The sequence below is a fragment of the Neodiprion lecontei genome, chromosome 2 (genome assembly GCF_021901455.1).
Source record: "Neodiprion lecontei isolate iyNeoLeco1 chromosome 2, iyNeoLeco1.1, whole genome shotgun sequence".
In the NCBI taxonomy this organism is placed as follows: domain Eukaryota; kingdom Metazoa; phylum Arthropoda; class Insecta; order Hymenoptera; family Diprionidae; genus Neodiprion; species Neodiprion lecontei.
In genome coordinates this window covers 39,684,172-39,700,949 of record NC_060261.1, presented here as the reverse complement: position 1 = coordinate 39,700,949, position 16,778 = coordinate 39,684,172, and the positions used below count along the sequence as shown (strand labels likewise).

General features: G+C 38.1%; 1 protein-coding gene across 3 annotated transcripts in view; it reads right to left on the bottom strand.

The window, feature by feature from the left end:
- The window catches only part of LOC107224814 (serine/threonine-protein kinase tricornered), a 121,798-nt gene that overhangs the window by 91,469 nt on the left and 13,551 nt on the right, over positions 1 to 16,778 (bottom strand). The window contains exon 1 of one of the 3 annotated variants that reach the window (XM_046731661.1): positions 5,153 to 8,791. The exons of 1 other annotated variant lie outside the window; for it this stretch is intronic. In XM_046731661.1, the coding sequence (XP_046587617.1) occupies positions 5,153 to 5,531 (379 nt within the window). In that variant the 5' untranslated portion in view covers positions 5,532 to 8,791. Of the gene's footprint in view, positions 1 to 5,152; positions 8,792 to 16,778 lie in introns of those variants that run through there. One more of the 3 variants, XM_046731662.1, reaches the window with a different exon arrangement.

Here is a 16,778-nt window from a genome sequence, read left to right as displayed (position 1 = left end):
GATAGCGATTTTCCGCCGTGGCATCCACTAAAAAGTTTCTACAGGTCAAAAGAAAGATTCTGTCGAAAGACGAGCGTTCTATGTTACGTGGAAAACCACGCTGGTTGGATTTTTCACGTTTTCTTGTCAGCATTTTTTTTTTTTAATTTGTGAAGCAACACGTTGTCGCAGTACAATAATTATTTCTTTCCTGAGATTTATACCGAACCCGAAGATCACGATCCATAACCTGACGATACATCAACCGGGAATCTTCTTCTCCTAAATTGAAAGTTCACATTAAATTATAACTATTTCATGAGATTGAATTAATAATGAAAAGATCGTCAGATACAATTCTCAAACATTAACTGGAGACTTGATACAACGAGTTTGGGTCTTCTTAGCGATGAAAATTGATAATATGATTGATGTAAGCGGTAAAACAGAAACTTTGATTCACGATTCTGTACAAATTAAAAAAAAAAAAATGTACAAAAGTGAAAAATCAACTGAGCGTGATGTTCCAAGTAACCTATAATGCTCGTCTTTTGCCGGAACCTTTCTTTCAACCAGAAACAAACTTTTTAGGGGATGCCATCGTGGAAATTCGCGAAATATTTTTTTAAAACTTTTAAATAAAAAGCGAATAGTCCGGGCTTAAGAACTAAGAGAAAAAGAGAAAGAGAGAACAGAATAGTTTGTTATAGTACTTAACAGAACAGAACTAAAAGAGAGAGAGAGAGAGAAGAAGAGCGAGAATTGTAAAACGTAAAAAGAGTCGAGAAATGGAAGAGAGCTTCCTGCGGTAATCTCTGCAGCTTCTAGATAACTTCTACACCTATACCAGGCATTATTGTGGGTCGAGCGGAGGATGCTAAGAGATAAGAAACTGGTCGTGGTAGTGTAACGATATACGGCAGATACTACAATCCTGGCTGGTGCACCACGTGCAACAAGATAACGGAGACTTGGTGCGAGCACACAAATGTTAAATACGCCCATGTAACGTGCCAGATTACAAGCAATTTTCCTTACTTCTCAAACGCGGTTCGAAAGTAGTTCGCAGTCCTCGGATCGTCGACGTCTCACGTTCGGATACTTTCAAAGTTTGCACCGTTATTCTAACGATGCATATTTTGAGAAAAAAAGTCGTTATTTACCAAACTTTAGGTAAGATTATCTGAAATTTAGCAAAAACCGTTGATACAGCGTAAACAAAAAAAAACTCAGATTTTGTAAATTCAACTTCTTCAGGTATTCTAAAAGTGGAAGTTGGTAATTTTTTTTACAACGTTTCGATACGTCAACCTTGCTAAATTCAACCTCGTGAATTCATCCATCATCGCCATTCACTCGCATACCGGAGTATCTGTATACTTTCAATTCTTTATCGATAATTCTATTCAAAGTAACCGCCACGAAAACTCACCGATGATCACGAACCCGTTCACGAGAATGAAGTCAACAGCAAACAACTGTAACGATTCATATTTAGGAATAATCGTTGCTTCGCTCCACTACGAATATCAAAAATTTAGTAAATCAAGATAACAAGACATCCTCTTATTTAAAAAAATCCAACTCCTTGAAATTCATTCTAAAATAGCGTAATAATAATTTTTTACTTTTTTCCCCGAAATTTCCTCACGCTAACCTTACAAACATCAGCCTCGTAAATCACGAGCGTTCCAGCTTCTTGTCGACAAAATTTTCCGTAGATACGGAAAAAGTTTCCCGGTTTTCGGAAACGTCGCAATACCGTCGAGGCATGCGAGAAAAAGAGGGACGGGGTAAGGGTGAGGGGGGAGGGGAAAGTTTAAAGGACCGGGACCGGGAGGCGACGTGTAAAGAAGAGGGAAGCCGAGGGTCTGCGATAAAAGAAGGCGCCAGGTAAGCGTTTCCGAGAACGCTGGAACAACGAACAGCTGATCCCGCAGGAGCGACGGGTTCGGGTTTCCGCGATACGACGAGAAGAGCCCTTTTCCCGAAAAGGTTCGTTCCCGGTTTCGTATCGTGGCCGAGAGTGAGGGAGAAGAAACGGCGAAACGTTGGAAAACACTTGGCCGAGAGTCTCTCGTTGTCAGGCGAGTGGGTGGTCCACTCTTACGGTTTCTCAGTCTTCTCTTTCCTCCTTGTTTCTCCGCCGTTTGTTCTTTTCTTCCTCGTCAGCCGTTTGAACGTCTCTTAAGCGGCCGACAGAAAGTATATTATAATATTGGAAGTTGACAACGTTATTATCCTAATAAACGATTCGTGCTGAGGAAAAATCGTTATTTCGCGACATTGTAATTGCATGTAATTCGGTAGTAACCCGTACAACGATACAGAACGTATTCATATTTTTTGCAATCTTGATTCTTTAAATATCGTTGTAAAATTAAGAATATAGTCATGTCCCCCCCCGAGATATTTCGTTACGATAAACGTTACTAACTTCAACCTCGCAAAAAATATCGCGTTTATCGCTAATAATGCACGATTAAACGGTCGACGAAGGAACCAAACGATGCGGTAAAGAGTTTTTTCTCTTTCGTTATATATTACCGCTAAGAAAAAAAAAAAAAAAAGAAGGAATTTCCTGAAAATAATTTTTCTTATTGTGCGTAATTGGATATACAAACTATTGAGATAGAAATTTATTAAAAATTTATAGACAGCACATTAAGGAACAAGACAAAAAAGAAAACTTTACCCGGAAACGTGTCTCCGTGTGAGAATTACGTTAAACGGTTCGATCGAATGAAGGAGAAAAAATTTAGAAAAAACAAAAAACAATTCACTGAAAGAATAAAATAACCATTCGGCATTTGTAAAGAACCGGGCTATCTGAGTTGCTACTTCAACATCACCGGGATAAGCTATCTCACGTAATACATGTATAGTAAGTTTGATTGACAGAGAGTCAGATATATGTGTAGAAGAATTTGATATCGTCTCCAGATTTGACCAAACCGATTCTCAAACATTGTCATTTACGATAGTGAATTAATTTTCTCACAACGATATTATTACACGGAAAGTAAATTCACGTCCTACTTTTTCTCTTTCTTTGTTATTCGTTCTTTCCAAATATCAACAACGTGCACACTTACGATAATAAATTTCGCGTAAAAAAAATAAATAAATAAAAAATAAACAATAACTATACAGCTTTAATCGTAGATTAAATCAATGAATATATTTATAACGTACAGTTGTAATAGAATAAATCGGGTATAAAATACCAAATACGTACCCAGAAGATTTATTGCGAGATATAAAATATAAACAAAAGCACAAAAAAAAAAATAAATATAAAAAAATAAATAAAAAATGTTGCATGTACTTGTAATAATAATATTAACAACAATATCGTTGTCGCGAGGGACGTTGTAACACCTGACCACACGTCAAGACTCACGCGATTCCCGCAGAAGCAGCAACGTAGGTACGTACGATTCGCGAAGCGTATTTTCACGATGAATAATCTTCGGCCCCACCGAAGAACAAACTAACGAATGATGCGTAGCTTCGTTCGGTCGGTCGATCGACCTTGGTTATATTAATACACCGGTTATCGTTCACTCGTTGTATACTTTCTTCGGTAATTACTGCGCACACCCGTTAATTTTTTAATTTTTTAATTTTAGTTTTTTTTTTATGTGCGTGTGTATATTTACGAGAGAGCTCCGCGCCTATTTATACGATACCTAGATAGATATGCGATGTAAAGTTGTGTAGAGTTTAGATATTGAGTATATATGAATTGTTGGCGACGCGCAGTAATAATTGCTGTGCATGGAAAATAAAAAATAGTACTTTGAACGAAACGGAAAAGAAGACAGAAACGAAAGCCGACAACGAGTCGTATGCGGGTGTGTAATAAACTTCACTGCAGATTCTTCAAAGTTTCATCGATCAAAGAATTAATCAGATTTGCAAATATTGAGAACGTAACGATGATTATTTAAAGTTGCGATGTCCGCACGCGGCGCGAGAAGATATCAGGCAACTTGGTCAAGTAAAATTGTCAAAAGAACGATTGCCAACGAAAAATCTAAATCAGGGTGAAAAGTGGAAAAATTCGTCATTTTGTTAGCTTTAGGATTACTTGAATTTTAGTAAACTGTAAATACAGCAGCAACAAACTCAGATAGTCTAAATTCAACTTATTCAGGTAATCTAAAAGTGCGAAATGGTGATTTTTTTTTCTTTTCAACGTTTCGATACATTAACGTGACTAACTTGAGCTTTGTAAATCTAAGGTATGTTAAAGTTTGTTTCTACAAGATCTGAGGGAGAAGGAGAGGAAAAATGCAGAGCGAAATGAAAAATAAAGTTAACTGATATTGTATAAACAAAACGGATCAACTCTTACGCAACTTATAAGACAAGGTGAGGAGGAGGACGAGGAAGGAAGTAAGGAATTACAGTGAAAATATATACCGTCAAATGTTCTCGCTTCGCGAAAAAAACATCCCTTGTGCATTTTTAGGTTCACGTCGTTATTTTGAACTTTTTCAAAATTTCTCCGAGACTTGACAATAAATAAACAAAAATCTCCTCAAAAGCAGAGTTTCCCGTTTAGAATATACACATTTTTACTCAACTTTCGGTAACATAATTCTCACCGATTTCTCCGAGCAAGAGACTTTTTCGCAAAAAATTAGTCCTGCGACGAAATATATACACTAAAAACTGTAGTAAAGACGTGTGTATTTTAAAATGGTAAACTTCACAGGCTCTTTGCGAGAGTTTAGCCGTTTTTTGCTATTTCTCACAGTATACCAATAGATTTTCAATACTCGAGAGTAATTATTCGGATAAAATGTAAATTATTATTGTTAGAAACAATCTGATTGAAAAAAATCGAAGGAATCGAAGGAATAATTAATTTCCGAGAGAGCCACCTCACTACGCATATACACATGTTTTAGATAAATGATAAATTAGCATTTCGACCGCATTCGATCAAATTTCAAAATATTGCCCACCGTATTGTATCCGTCACCTTTAATTTTTGAAACTCGACTTCGGATTCTCAATCGCAGAATGCTGCCTTGCTGTAAAAGTTGTCTCGGCACAATAACGCGCGACTTTCCAAGCAGATATTTACCTATTTATTAATTTATTTGGAACGAATCGGTCAAGTCGATACTTTGTAAATTTCCAGGCGTAAGGCGATTTGTACCTGATTTACCGTTGGGCGGCTGTCCGAGGCGACTGAACCACTTGAGAAATCGTCTCGCGGTTGTTGCTGCCGGCGGTCTGCATCCCTCAAGAATCATAACGCCGTTGTTGTTGTTGCCCGTAGGTTTGTCGTTGTCGTTGTGCGAATCGTTGTTCCTGCAGGCGGCGTAAGGCGACATCCAGGCGGTGGTTGTGCTCTGTATGGTTCCACCCTTGACCGTTGTGATGGAGCTGCTGATCTTAGGAGGGTGCAAAACCCAGTCGTCTTCCGACGCGACTGGCATTTGATTTTTTTCCCTATCTTTCCTCGCCCGCAAAGACGACGAAGAGGACGAAGAAGATGAGGAGTTGAAGACGAAACCGCAGAGTAGAAAGGTCATTCAAAATTACCTTTTCCCGAGCCTTGAGATCAACGGTTACCGTACGTAAGAAACACTTGCCGACGTCGATCGTACGATAAATATTTATCTACGTTTTAGTTTATCTTTTCACTCCTTTACGAAACGTACGACACTTTTATTACAATTTAAGTTGTTTATCACTGGTTTTGTCCGTTCTTTACGTTTCTTTTTTCTCCACCAACGACTCTTCTACACACACGTTTATTGCTTACTTTACCTATACGATGAATAGAATCGAAGAGTTCGACTTCGGTTGTATAATAGATTACGTAATGCGATTGAACAAACTATTATTTACACTGCCGAACGCGTCCAGCGCGTCTTCTAAGGAAAATCAAACGAATCAATTATTATTATTATACAGCGCGTATCGTAGACACCACAAATGTGCGTGTTTATATATTTACTTTTGTTTCTCACTCTTGAAAAACTCACGTTCGCAGCAGCACTCTGCACGATTGTAATGTATAATAATTATTAATAAAACTCGCAAGTTTTATACGACAAGTCACTGTATCTCAAACAGTCATCGCGGGAGAAGCGACGTTTCGTGAGTAAAGGCTTGTAAAACTCTGCGACGCGCGTTCAACTACCAACTATAAAAACATCATCTAGGCAACGTATACTAGAGCTGGCTTGTAGTCGTTTAAGAATTTCAATTAACAGCTTCTCTCACTCTCCCCTCGGTCTCGATGTAATATCACACATATAACGTATCAATTATACGTATCGTACGACTTTCGAGCCGCTTATCTATCTATCCATCCATCTCGCAACTCCGAATCAACAACAACAACAAAATGTATCATCGTCATCATAGATTCGCACAATTGTACACAATAATAACACGAAACCACAATCTGACGCAATTTCTTCCTTTCTTTCTTTCTTTCTTGCTTTTTTTTTTCCTTTCCTTCGTGTAATATATTCAATTATTTACACATATATATCCGGATTAAAAAATAGGCCGTGCCACGATCACGAAGGCTGTACCTACAGCGGAACTGTGACAAGTCACGTGCGGTGTTTTGCGCCTTCGATATACGTACAATGCACAATGTCGCTAATTATCTCCTATACGTATATTTATGCACACGCAAGCCACGGCAAAGAGTCGATGAATGTGTGTACGAATAACTTGTTGCTGTTGGGCGACGCAAGTTATTCAGTCGGCGCCGGGCTTCGAATCTCAAACGTGGATTTTCGTTATTCTTGTTTGCTTGTTGTTTTTTTTTCTTCAGTTTCTTCGCACCGCTCGATCTATAAGTCTGTAAATTTTTAACTCTCGTTTAAATTAAGTTTACACACTTGACTAATTTTCAAAGTCGACACAGAGTCTTGTATACGCATGTTTATTATTATTATACACACATAGGTGTGTATACATGTGTAAACAAATGTTGCAGATATTATATTTCCGTATTATATCCTTCTATTCGTTTACATATACAATAAAATATATATATATTTATATATATTTAATTTTGGTAGTTTTAAGGTACTTGTTTCGCAGTTTCGTTTTTCTTTCTTGTTCTTTCGTCTTCGTGCGTATATTTATAAACGTATAGTATGGTTTAAATTTGTCTCGTTAATCTATATATATATATATATATATCACATTCTCGTATTGCGATACAGGTATAATCATCTTCGTTCGCACGGCTTTTACTCGCTATTCAAGCATCGTAATTATTAAAGAAAATGAAATCGATGAGATCTTCATATTAATCGAACCGAGTTATAAACGACAGATTTCTTTCAACGATCGATTCGCTAGGTTTAAGTACAATTATATTATTACCGCTGGAGGTATAATTTTTCCAGTAATGGCTCGTTCCTCGTTCTCTGCCCTTCCTTCGTTTATTTCCCGTTTGCTGCAGGATATAAGATTTATACAATTTCGAAATTGTATAATTATACGCCGATTCTTGCCGCAATGTTGGCAATTATTATTTTTTTTTTTTTGTTTTCACATTATAAAATCCTCCGTTGAATCAAGAAAAGGTCGACTGCTGCTGGCAGATTTTCATTTCCTGGACGATATCCCGATCCTCGATTTTCATTGTGCGATAAAACAAACAGCTGGTTTTCTCCCTTTTTAATATCCTCCCTATCTCACGGAACACGATATGATTTTCCCTCTCCGCTTTTCATTCCTCGGAATCGAATTTTGATCTAGTTCTTGTCCATTTTTTACGATTTTTTTTGTTCTATACTTCTTACGCATTCCGAGACAAAAATTCAACACAACACTTTTACAACAGGAATTAAAAACTTGTCTTCCAGTCTCTCCTCAAAGTCTCGAACGCGTGTCGGAGCGAAACTGACTCAACCTATTCGTCCGCAATGTTACTCCGTTTGCGAAATCCTTCACGATCCTTGAATCACAATCGCCGGGTTTCTTCGTTCACAACGTGCAGCACATAACTGTACTTTGGTTCCTCGATATAAATTACCGGAAGCTTCCCGATGCCAAATCCTGTGTATTTCCGTCGACGCGAAAACTCCCGCACAATATTAAAGGTATCGAAGGTTACCTTCACTCGACAATATCGCAATTCACGTCGCTCAAAGATTGGAACTTGAATACGCGGCAAAAAAGAAGAATGATAAAGGAAAAAGTGTGTGGTACACGTATACGTACGCGACTACGTACAAACGGAATAGTAAAACTTCACAATATATATCCGCACAAATTACGATTACACCTAAAACAAAACTGCTATAAATAACCGCACAACTTTGCAGAGATGAAAATTGTATTATAAAAAGAAGACAAATATTTAGTACAACCGGGTACGACGAGTGTTCTCTGATACATCTAAAGCAGTAATAATTCTCACGATATATCAATCACACACCGTAAACAATATCGTAATAAATTTGACTATTCTCGTGCACAATTTCACGACACCACGACGAGCGCGGAAAGTTTGCGTCGGGGGTGGATTTGAGTGATGGTTGGAAAGGGTGGGGGGAGGATGAGGAGGAGGAGGAGGAGGATAGGGAGGGAGAAAAACTTCACGTACGACAGTAAGAAAAACGTGAGGAAAAAAGGTAAGCAAAGTTCTTCGCGTCCACGTCGTAGCGTGGCTGGTGTCAAAGGTGGGGCTTCGACGTTTAAAATTACAACGCGCGATTTAACCCATCGCGATTGTTAAAAATTGTAATTTCTTGCGCAACCGTACGTAAGAGAGCTGCCCGCGAGACGATAATGCCGACCGCTCGCTACCTCGGCCTGCGATAGACTCTCGCTAGGCACTCGAAAGCCGAGCTTCTGCCGCTGCCGCTGCCGCTGCCGCGGCCGCTGCTACAGGTATCCGTGCATGTATTCAGGGATGTGTGTGCGGCGCGACGACGCGACGGTAAAATGTCTTTCCTCGGGCACCGCGCGCGGGAGCGAGAGAGAGAGAGGGAGAGGGGGAGAGAAACCGCTCCGTCGATGTGCCAGCCTCTCTCACTTCTCCCACCACGCGATGGACGCACGGCGTTCTGACTCTTACGAACACATTTTTCCATGTAGACCTCGTTGTATTTACCTTTAAGGGTTAGAGCTATCGATGCCCCTCCTCTCCTCGCATACGCGCGTGTGACGATGCGCGTGTGCGTGTATGAGGCATTCCGCCCCAAACCGACCCACGTCCGAACCTAACCTTCGGCGATTTTTCTGTACGGGGTACGAAAAAGAAAATCATCTTTTACCGAGTTTTAGATTTTTTGGATCGCGGGATTGATTTTTACCGCTAGCAAAAATACGAAAATCCAATATTCGAGTGGTTAACCCCAGTCGATTGGCTATGAATCCTTTTTTAAGATGCGAAAACTTTTAGAACGGCGGATGGGAGTGGGTGGGCTTTTGGTTCGGAAGCTACAGGCGAAGCGACTAAAAATTTAGAAAAATTGTATTAAAAGAATGAATTTAAAAAATACAAATATATATTTTCATCGTTTTGTTCTCACTTTTCGATTACTCTTTACGCCTTCAACTTCTAAACCAAAGGCTTACCCACTTCCATATTGGTCTCGAAATTATTGTTTTCCGACAATGGATACATTGAAAAAAAGTTACAATCCAATCGATCAGGGTGATTTAATCTAAAATTGAATTTTTGTATTTTTGGGAGCGGTAAAAATCCAACCCCTAGTCAAAAAATTCTAAAACTCCGTGAAAGATGATTTTTTTTGTACACTCTACACGATACTTAAAAATAAATAAAATCGCCGGTGGTGAGTAAATAAACAAATGAGAACAAAAAACAAAAATAAAATTGAAGAAAAGGGATTAAAATTTTTAATAACCGCGGGACATTTCGTGCGATAGTTTTCAAAAACTCGCAATAACGTGGCAATTTTCTTTTTTTGTTCCTTACGCATGCAATGGATACATGTACGTGTAGGTGATATTACCGAAATGTTTTCACCTGCGGTTGAGTTGTTTTTTACATGTATATTCAATGCAACCCGTGGTAAAATTCTTCGACAACCTTCTAGTCGCAAAACAGAAATGGCTGAAATGAAACTAATCACTCTCTATCTACGTTGAATAAAAATTTTTACCCACGCATCAGGATTATCGTTGATCAAGAAATTATTGAACTCATTTCCTGAGATTAATTCCCGTCCGCTCCTTATAAAAATACCAAAAAAAAAAAAAAATAAAAAATTCTTGTAGCGTCTAAGTCCCCTAGCAATTGGATTTAGTAATCGTGAAATTCTCAACTCCTGCCGTCAATTTATAATTTTGCAAAATAAAAGGTTAAATAATTGGTTCTAAGCGTGTCAATAACTGGTAGACTTGCCTTTAACAGGGATGTTTGATAGCGGACCGCCACCTTCTGTATAATACCTGCATACGTATGCATAGGTATACGTACATCCGTACATGCTTTTCTCCATACCACACGTGTACGGTACATACATAGTTATATCCATACTATACTATATATATACACACATCTAGACACGGTATAAACACTCGTCGAGCCGTGGAACTCGCCTGCCCGAAACAACACTAGACGATGAAGTAGGTATGCCGACACCCAACTTGTTTACGGTTTTTACAACCAATTTAGTACATGGTGCCTAAGTAACTCCAAGGTTTTTTCAATCCCGTCCAGCCACGTTATAAGCGTAAATACCTGTGTAGATAGATACATTTGACACCGTCTTCACTGCTTCAATTATGCGCTTAAGAAAAATCATACGCATATGTTAGGGTGGTTCTTTTTTAATTGTCTTCTTTTTTTTTCCCTCCTTACGTACCCTTAGAAAAGTTTGTTTTTAGCCGCAAACGAAGCCACGTGAAACCGGAACTCGGTAGCAAAATTCTAGAGAATAACCCATACGGTTTTGAATTTTTCAAGTAATCTAACCGAAATATCTTGGAAAACTATTCAAGTTGAAAAGCTATACATATTTGGAATAATATAATAATTTTCGAGATATTTCGGTTAGAGTGTTTTTCAAAAATACAAACCGGATGAGTTACGTTTTAAAATTTTGCTACAGAGTTTCGGTTTCGCGAAGCTTCGTTTCAGGCTAAAAACTAATTTTTCGAAGGATACGTAAGAAGAAGAAAAAAAAAAAAAGAAGTTACAAACAAACAAAAAACACCCTAATATATGTGTATAAATATATATTGACATTGCCAAAAAACATGCAACAGCATTTCGATTCGCGGAATTAAAATAAAAGCGCGAAATAAATTCGCGTACGTTGTGTGTATATATATATATATATATATATATATATATATATATATATATATATATATATATATACATGTGTGTATATTCAGTTTCACGTGTAACATAAATCGTACGAAGTTCATGCAAAAAAAATCTCGGAACGCTCAATTTTAAACTTGCCAAAGTAACACACACCTTTGATATTTGTCATACCGCACAATAATGAACGTCGGGAAACTGGAGATCCTTCCCAGCTTCGCACAATAGTATAATACACATCGCACCTTTCGGATATATTCTTATTTTGAATTTTGTTTATCTCCCGTTGTTCGCGACAATCAAGGTTGCCGGCAACAAAACCGGACTCCGTCTCGTTAATTGAATCGCATTAAGCTATAAAGGTATTTCAATCTGTAACGCGGACTCGTTCCAACAACTTTCGCACAGATCTATCGGTGGTCTAATTTTATGTACCTATATTCTGTGTCACGGGAATTACAGCAGTAGCCGTTCGATTTATCCTTTTTTATATCGTACAAAAACGTTTCGACTATTTAATTTCGTACCGTGTCAAACCGTCCCGATAACCTTTCTTTACTATGATTTAATTATTATTTACGAACATGGTCCGTCAAAGCTATCATCGTTATTTTAAACTGACAAATTGTACGGAAACTATTTGCTGTATAATTTTCCTCGTACGATTCCACGTTTATATTATCAAACAATCAAATATACAAACTTTGAATGGTGAATAAATTGTTAACAAAGCAGAGTTTTGCAAATCCTATTTATGTATAAGTCAATATGCAGATTATCGATGCACAGTGCGTAAGAAATCCTGTACGTAATAGCGTGGAAAAAAAAAAACGGATTTTTGCCGCAGACTCGATCGAATACGCAGATAATTTGCGCAACTGGTTTCGCAAAGAAATAATGAACATCTCGATACGCGCATGTACATTATATATATCGAATACGTACGACGCAAAAAATCGATAGTGTGAAAATCGCCTTTGAAAAGATATTCCGCGATGCACCGCTGCAGCAAATTTTTTCTACTGTCGCAGAAGCATCGGTGAACATAGTGTGTATAATTGCACACCCAGATCTCGTACCGACCGCAGAAGCGGCACAAGCTGATAACCGTATAATATTATACGAATCACGGACAATAAGTTAATCATTGATATGTACGACGACATGCCGACAGCGACGAGAAGCGGAGGGCATCAAACTGCAGGCACGTTTCATTCCTCTCCTGGAAACTCTCTCGGCACGTGTGAAACGCAGTCGCCAATTATTACACGCGTGTGCGAGATTCGCGATTCAGGATAAGTTATAATACGTCAGGCATATCATGTATGCGATACATTGTGTGAAAACGTCTCAGAGGACATTATAGAATTAGTTACGCATATTCAACGATGAAAAATTTAATGTAGACAAATTCGTCCAGTATTATCGGCACGTATGTACGTAGATACGTAATATTCATGATAATGACGTAACCTTTCGGCCAACTTGTTTTCGGTCCGAAACAAAATGCGAGTTCGATTCTACGCGAGTTATGTGAAAATTACTCCCAGTCTCGATCACGTATCGAACTCGAATTTTACTTTTTATCGAAAACAAGTTAGCCGAAAGTTCAAGTCATTACCATGATTATCACTTCGTGATGTTTATTAATGGTTCTCAGTGGCTCGCTATTTTTATTGGAATCAAAACAGGAACGAGTTTCCTTTCTGAGCAAATTTTATGTGCCAATGACTATAGTTATTAGTAGCGAAGCAAGTGACTCGTAGAGAAACAAACGACACGTTGATCATAGACGCGTGAAAATTTTCATAGAAAGAAACCTTGTTTCAAGTTTTGATTCCAAAAGAACAGCGAGCCACTGGGAACCAATTAATGATCGTCACCGTCGTCACTCTACATACATAATATATTATCGTTGGGGTTCGTGTCTGTAACAACGACGCAAATTTTGTAAAAATGTTGTACATAAAATTTGTTATTCCCAAGATAAGTCCGCCAGCGTTTAGGCAATTTGAGATTACATCGATACCGATCGACGTACGTCACTTTTCGTCGACAATTTACCACAGAATTGCATAAACGCGGGCGTATTTATCGCGCTTGTACCTAAAATAAGTTGAATTATCCCCGAGGATAAACAATTTCCGGGAGTAGCCCGCATTATCGTTCAGCATACAAAAAACGGATGTTTTGTATACTACGTTTCACCAACGAAGCTACGGACGTACACTTTATCATCTTGTACGTACCTTACCGTGGTGTAAAATTATCGCGTTTGCGATGTACATACATATTATAACGCGTACATCGTGATATACGTATAATATATAACACAGGGAGAGACGTTGATAACGTAAGGAAAAATATAAGATATTTACAATTCTCCGTAACGTGTGTGCGTGCATATAACTGACAATGTACAGCATACCGTGTATCGCATGGAGCGCATGACAACACCTGTTGTCTTAGTAACAACTGTCCGATGGTGTGTGTAAGGTTGACGTCCGGTTTTTGAGCCGATTGCGAGCTACTTAAGATAGATACAGCGGTGAATACGATACAGAGACTATGTACCTAAACCGCATCCGCTACCAGCCAAAGCCGCTGTCTTAATCGCAACTATCGTGCAGCGTGAATAATATGCGCTGTTACATACATCATGAGGATTATACAATAGCAAATCCCGAGATCGTTCCAGTCTAAATCCCTCTCGAAGTACAAGTACCGAGACTGATAATTGTAAGTTGTAAACGGAAGAGAAAAATGGAAGAAGAAACGTTAAACTTGATGACTGGATTGAAGTGGAGGACAAAGCTGTGATCTGTTTGTCCGGAGTCTTGGGGGTTGAATATTTTCATGCAACATGTGCAGAGTACAAGATAATACGATTATAAGTGTGCGAAGTGTACAAAAGTTTCGAGCATCACAGGCGCGTTACGGAAACACGTTGAATGCGAAGTTTCCGAAAAAGGGGTAAAGAAGCGTTGCGACCACCAAAGTGAAGATGCAGACTTGTTGTACGGAAAGAGAAGCCGAGTGAATTGCGCACTTGGGAACTCAAAAGCCGATGCAGGTGACAGGATGTCGCCTCGGTAAACATGATACATGCACACATGTACGCATTGCTATGCGCATGCGTGCAGCGGCAAAGCCATGTGATCATCTTCACTTCCCCAAACCTGATTTTCTTCATTTCATATTCATTTTTTGTATATTTAGAGAACTTTTTAACATATTTCTTTGTTGTTTTTTGCTATTTCTGATAGTATATTAATGGGTTTTCAATACTATAGAGCAATTATTGCGATATAATGTAAATTATCATTGTCAGAAACAAATTGATTGACAATAATTCTGAAAATTGAAGGAATAATGCATTTCCGAGAAAGTTACCTACTCTACACGTATACACGTTTTACATAAATCATAAGTTTTTGGGGTCGTTGATTACGAGTCTGAAATCGGATTTAAAAAATTCAAGACGACGGATCCAGTACGGCGGACGAAAAGTTCAAATTCGATAGAATCCGGAGAAAAAACTGTGTCCACGAGTTTTTGGGCTCACCAATTACGAATTTGAAATCAGATTTTGAAAATTCAGTGTGGCGAATCCAATCTGCGTCCCCAAAAACCCCTGAATAGTGTTCTTTTTTTTTTTTTAACAAATTTGATTAAATTCAACTTTTCGTCCGTCATACTGGATCCGTTATCTCGAATTTGTTTAAATCTAATTTCGAATTCGTAATTAGCGAGCCCAAAAAGCACAGAATACTATCTCGTTATAAAAGTTGACTCAGCACAATAATGTGTGACTCAAAGGGTTAAATACCACCTGCACCTGAATTAGCACCGTGACATATACGTATATAAATAATTGGCGGTTCGCGTGATTCTGCAGGAATATACATACTATACTTACATACGATATATATATATTCAATACCACGACCGGCCAAAGCTTTAATATAAATGTGTGCCCGCTTCTTTTCATCGCTCATATTACAGCGGTTGACTTCTTGACCTAAAAACTAAGCCGCACTGCTATATTTATAGGTATATTTATATAAATATAGGTGTGTATATATATATATATATATACACACACATATATACACACACGCACACACAAATATTAAATTCATGCATTCGCGTCACTAAATTACGGCCATTATTACGCTACAAATTATATCGATGTACGTCCACAGAAATAATTAATATTTGAATTGAACCCAGCGTCGACGGTGTAAAATAATAACGTACGATGATAACACACGAATTGTTGTTATCTGCGCGAAACAAAGTAAGGAAAGAAATTAAAAAAAAAAAAAATATCTACCAATAACAAAACAATTCTAGGACTAACAAATGTATGTGTACGGACACGTTCAAAGGATCGATAATGACGCACGGGATACGTGCTTTATAGGTTGTACATCCTGCACCGATTCTGGAATTGATTGAAACGACGCCGAGGGTTGGGTTCAAACTTGACCTAGAAATAACCCCTGCAGTGTACATATAGGCATACAAGGTTTGATATATTACGGCCTAATTCTAGGACGAGGTGTTCGCAGTACCGACGTATTATGTCCCCGTTGTTAGAAAAAGGGGGGCGAACCTGGCACGGCGTCAAGTCGCAATCCGTCTCACACGTAGCTGAAATACTGCAGTACTTTTCTGTATTTCATACTTATAACAAGACACCCTCCGTACTGCAGACTTACTTGTAACAATGCCTCGAGGTTTGATTGAAACGAGTAAAAAGAGAAAAAGAGAAATAGAGAAAAAGAGCACAAGGCTGAAGTTGGTAACGTTAACGCAACGAAACAGCCTGGAATAAATCGTTGAAAGATTTTAGAACTGCTTTCACTGAGTTGGATTTTAAAAATATGTATCAATAATAATAAAAAAAACGTAATAAAGAAACATTCCTTTGTTATGATGTACTAGCTGAATTTTAGTCGCAAACTGATCGAAAGTTTTTTCTCGTCAATAAATATTTTCCATTTTACAAACAAATTGAGGCGAAAATTTTTATTGTTTTCGAGAAGCCGTCGTTTTGTTGAAAATTAATATTTTGCTTATTCCTTCGATTAAACACCGGATAATACCTTATATTAACTAAATCTTTTCTGTCCTTTTTTCATTTCAGACGATCCAGTCCAGAGATATCTCGCTCACCGCAAAACGCCTTTAAAAATCATTATTTTTACAGATAACAAACATCGGAACGACGTTCAATGTTACCCTAATCTGTATGTAAGTTTTTATATTAACAAACTGAAATGTCTCTTGATGAAAAATCCTTGTAAAATTGCTTTTTCCGGCCTCCTGCGACTTGGTATAACCCCTTGAAGTAACGTTACCATTAACTTCGACCTCGTAAATGAACGATGCACTGCATCGTGCCCGAACTTGCGCAGTTTCTTTCCACATCCTTATCACTCAACGACGTCGTATTACAGGTACGTCAAGATTCGGTCCTTAGGAAGACTAACCA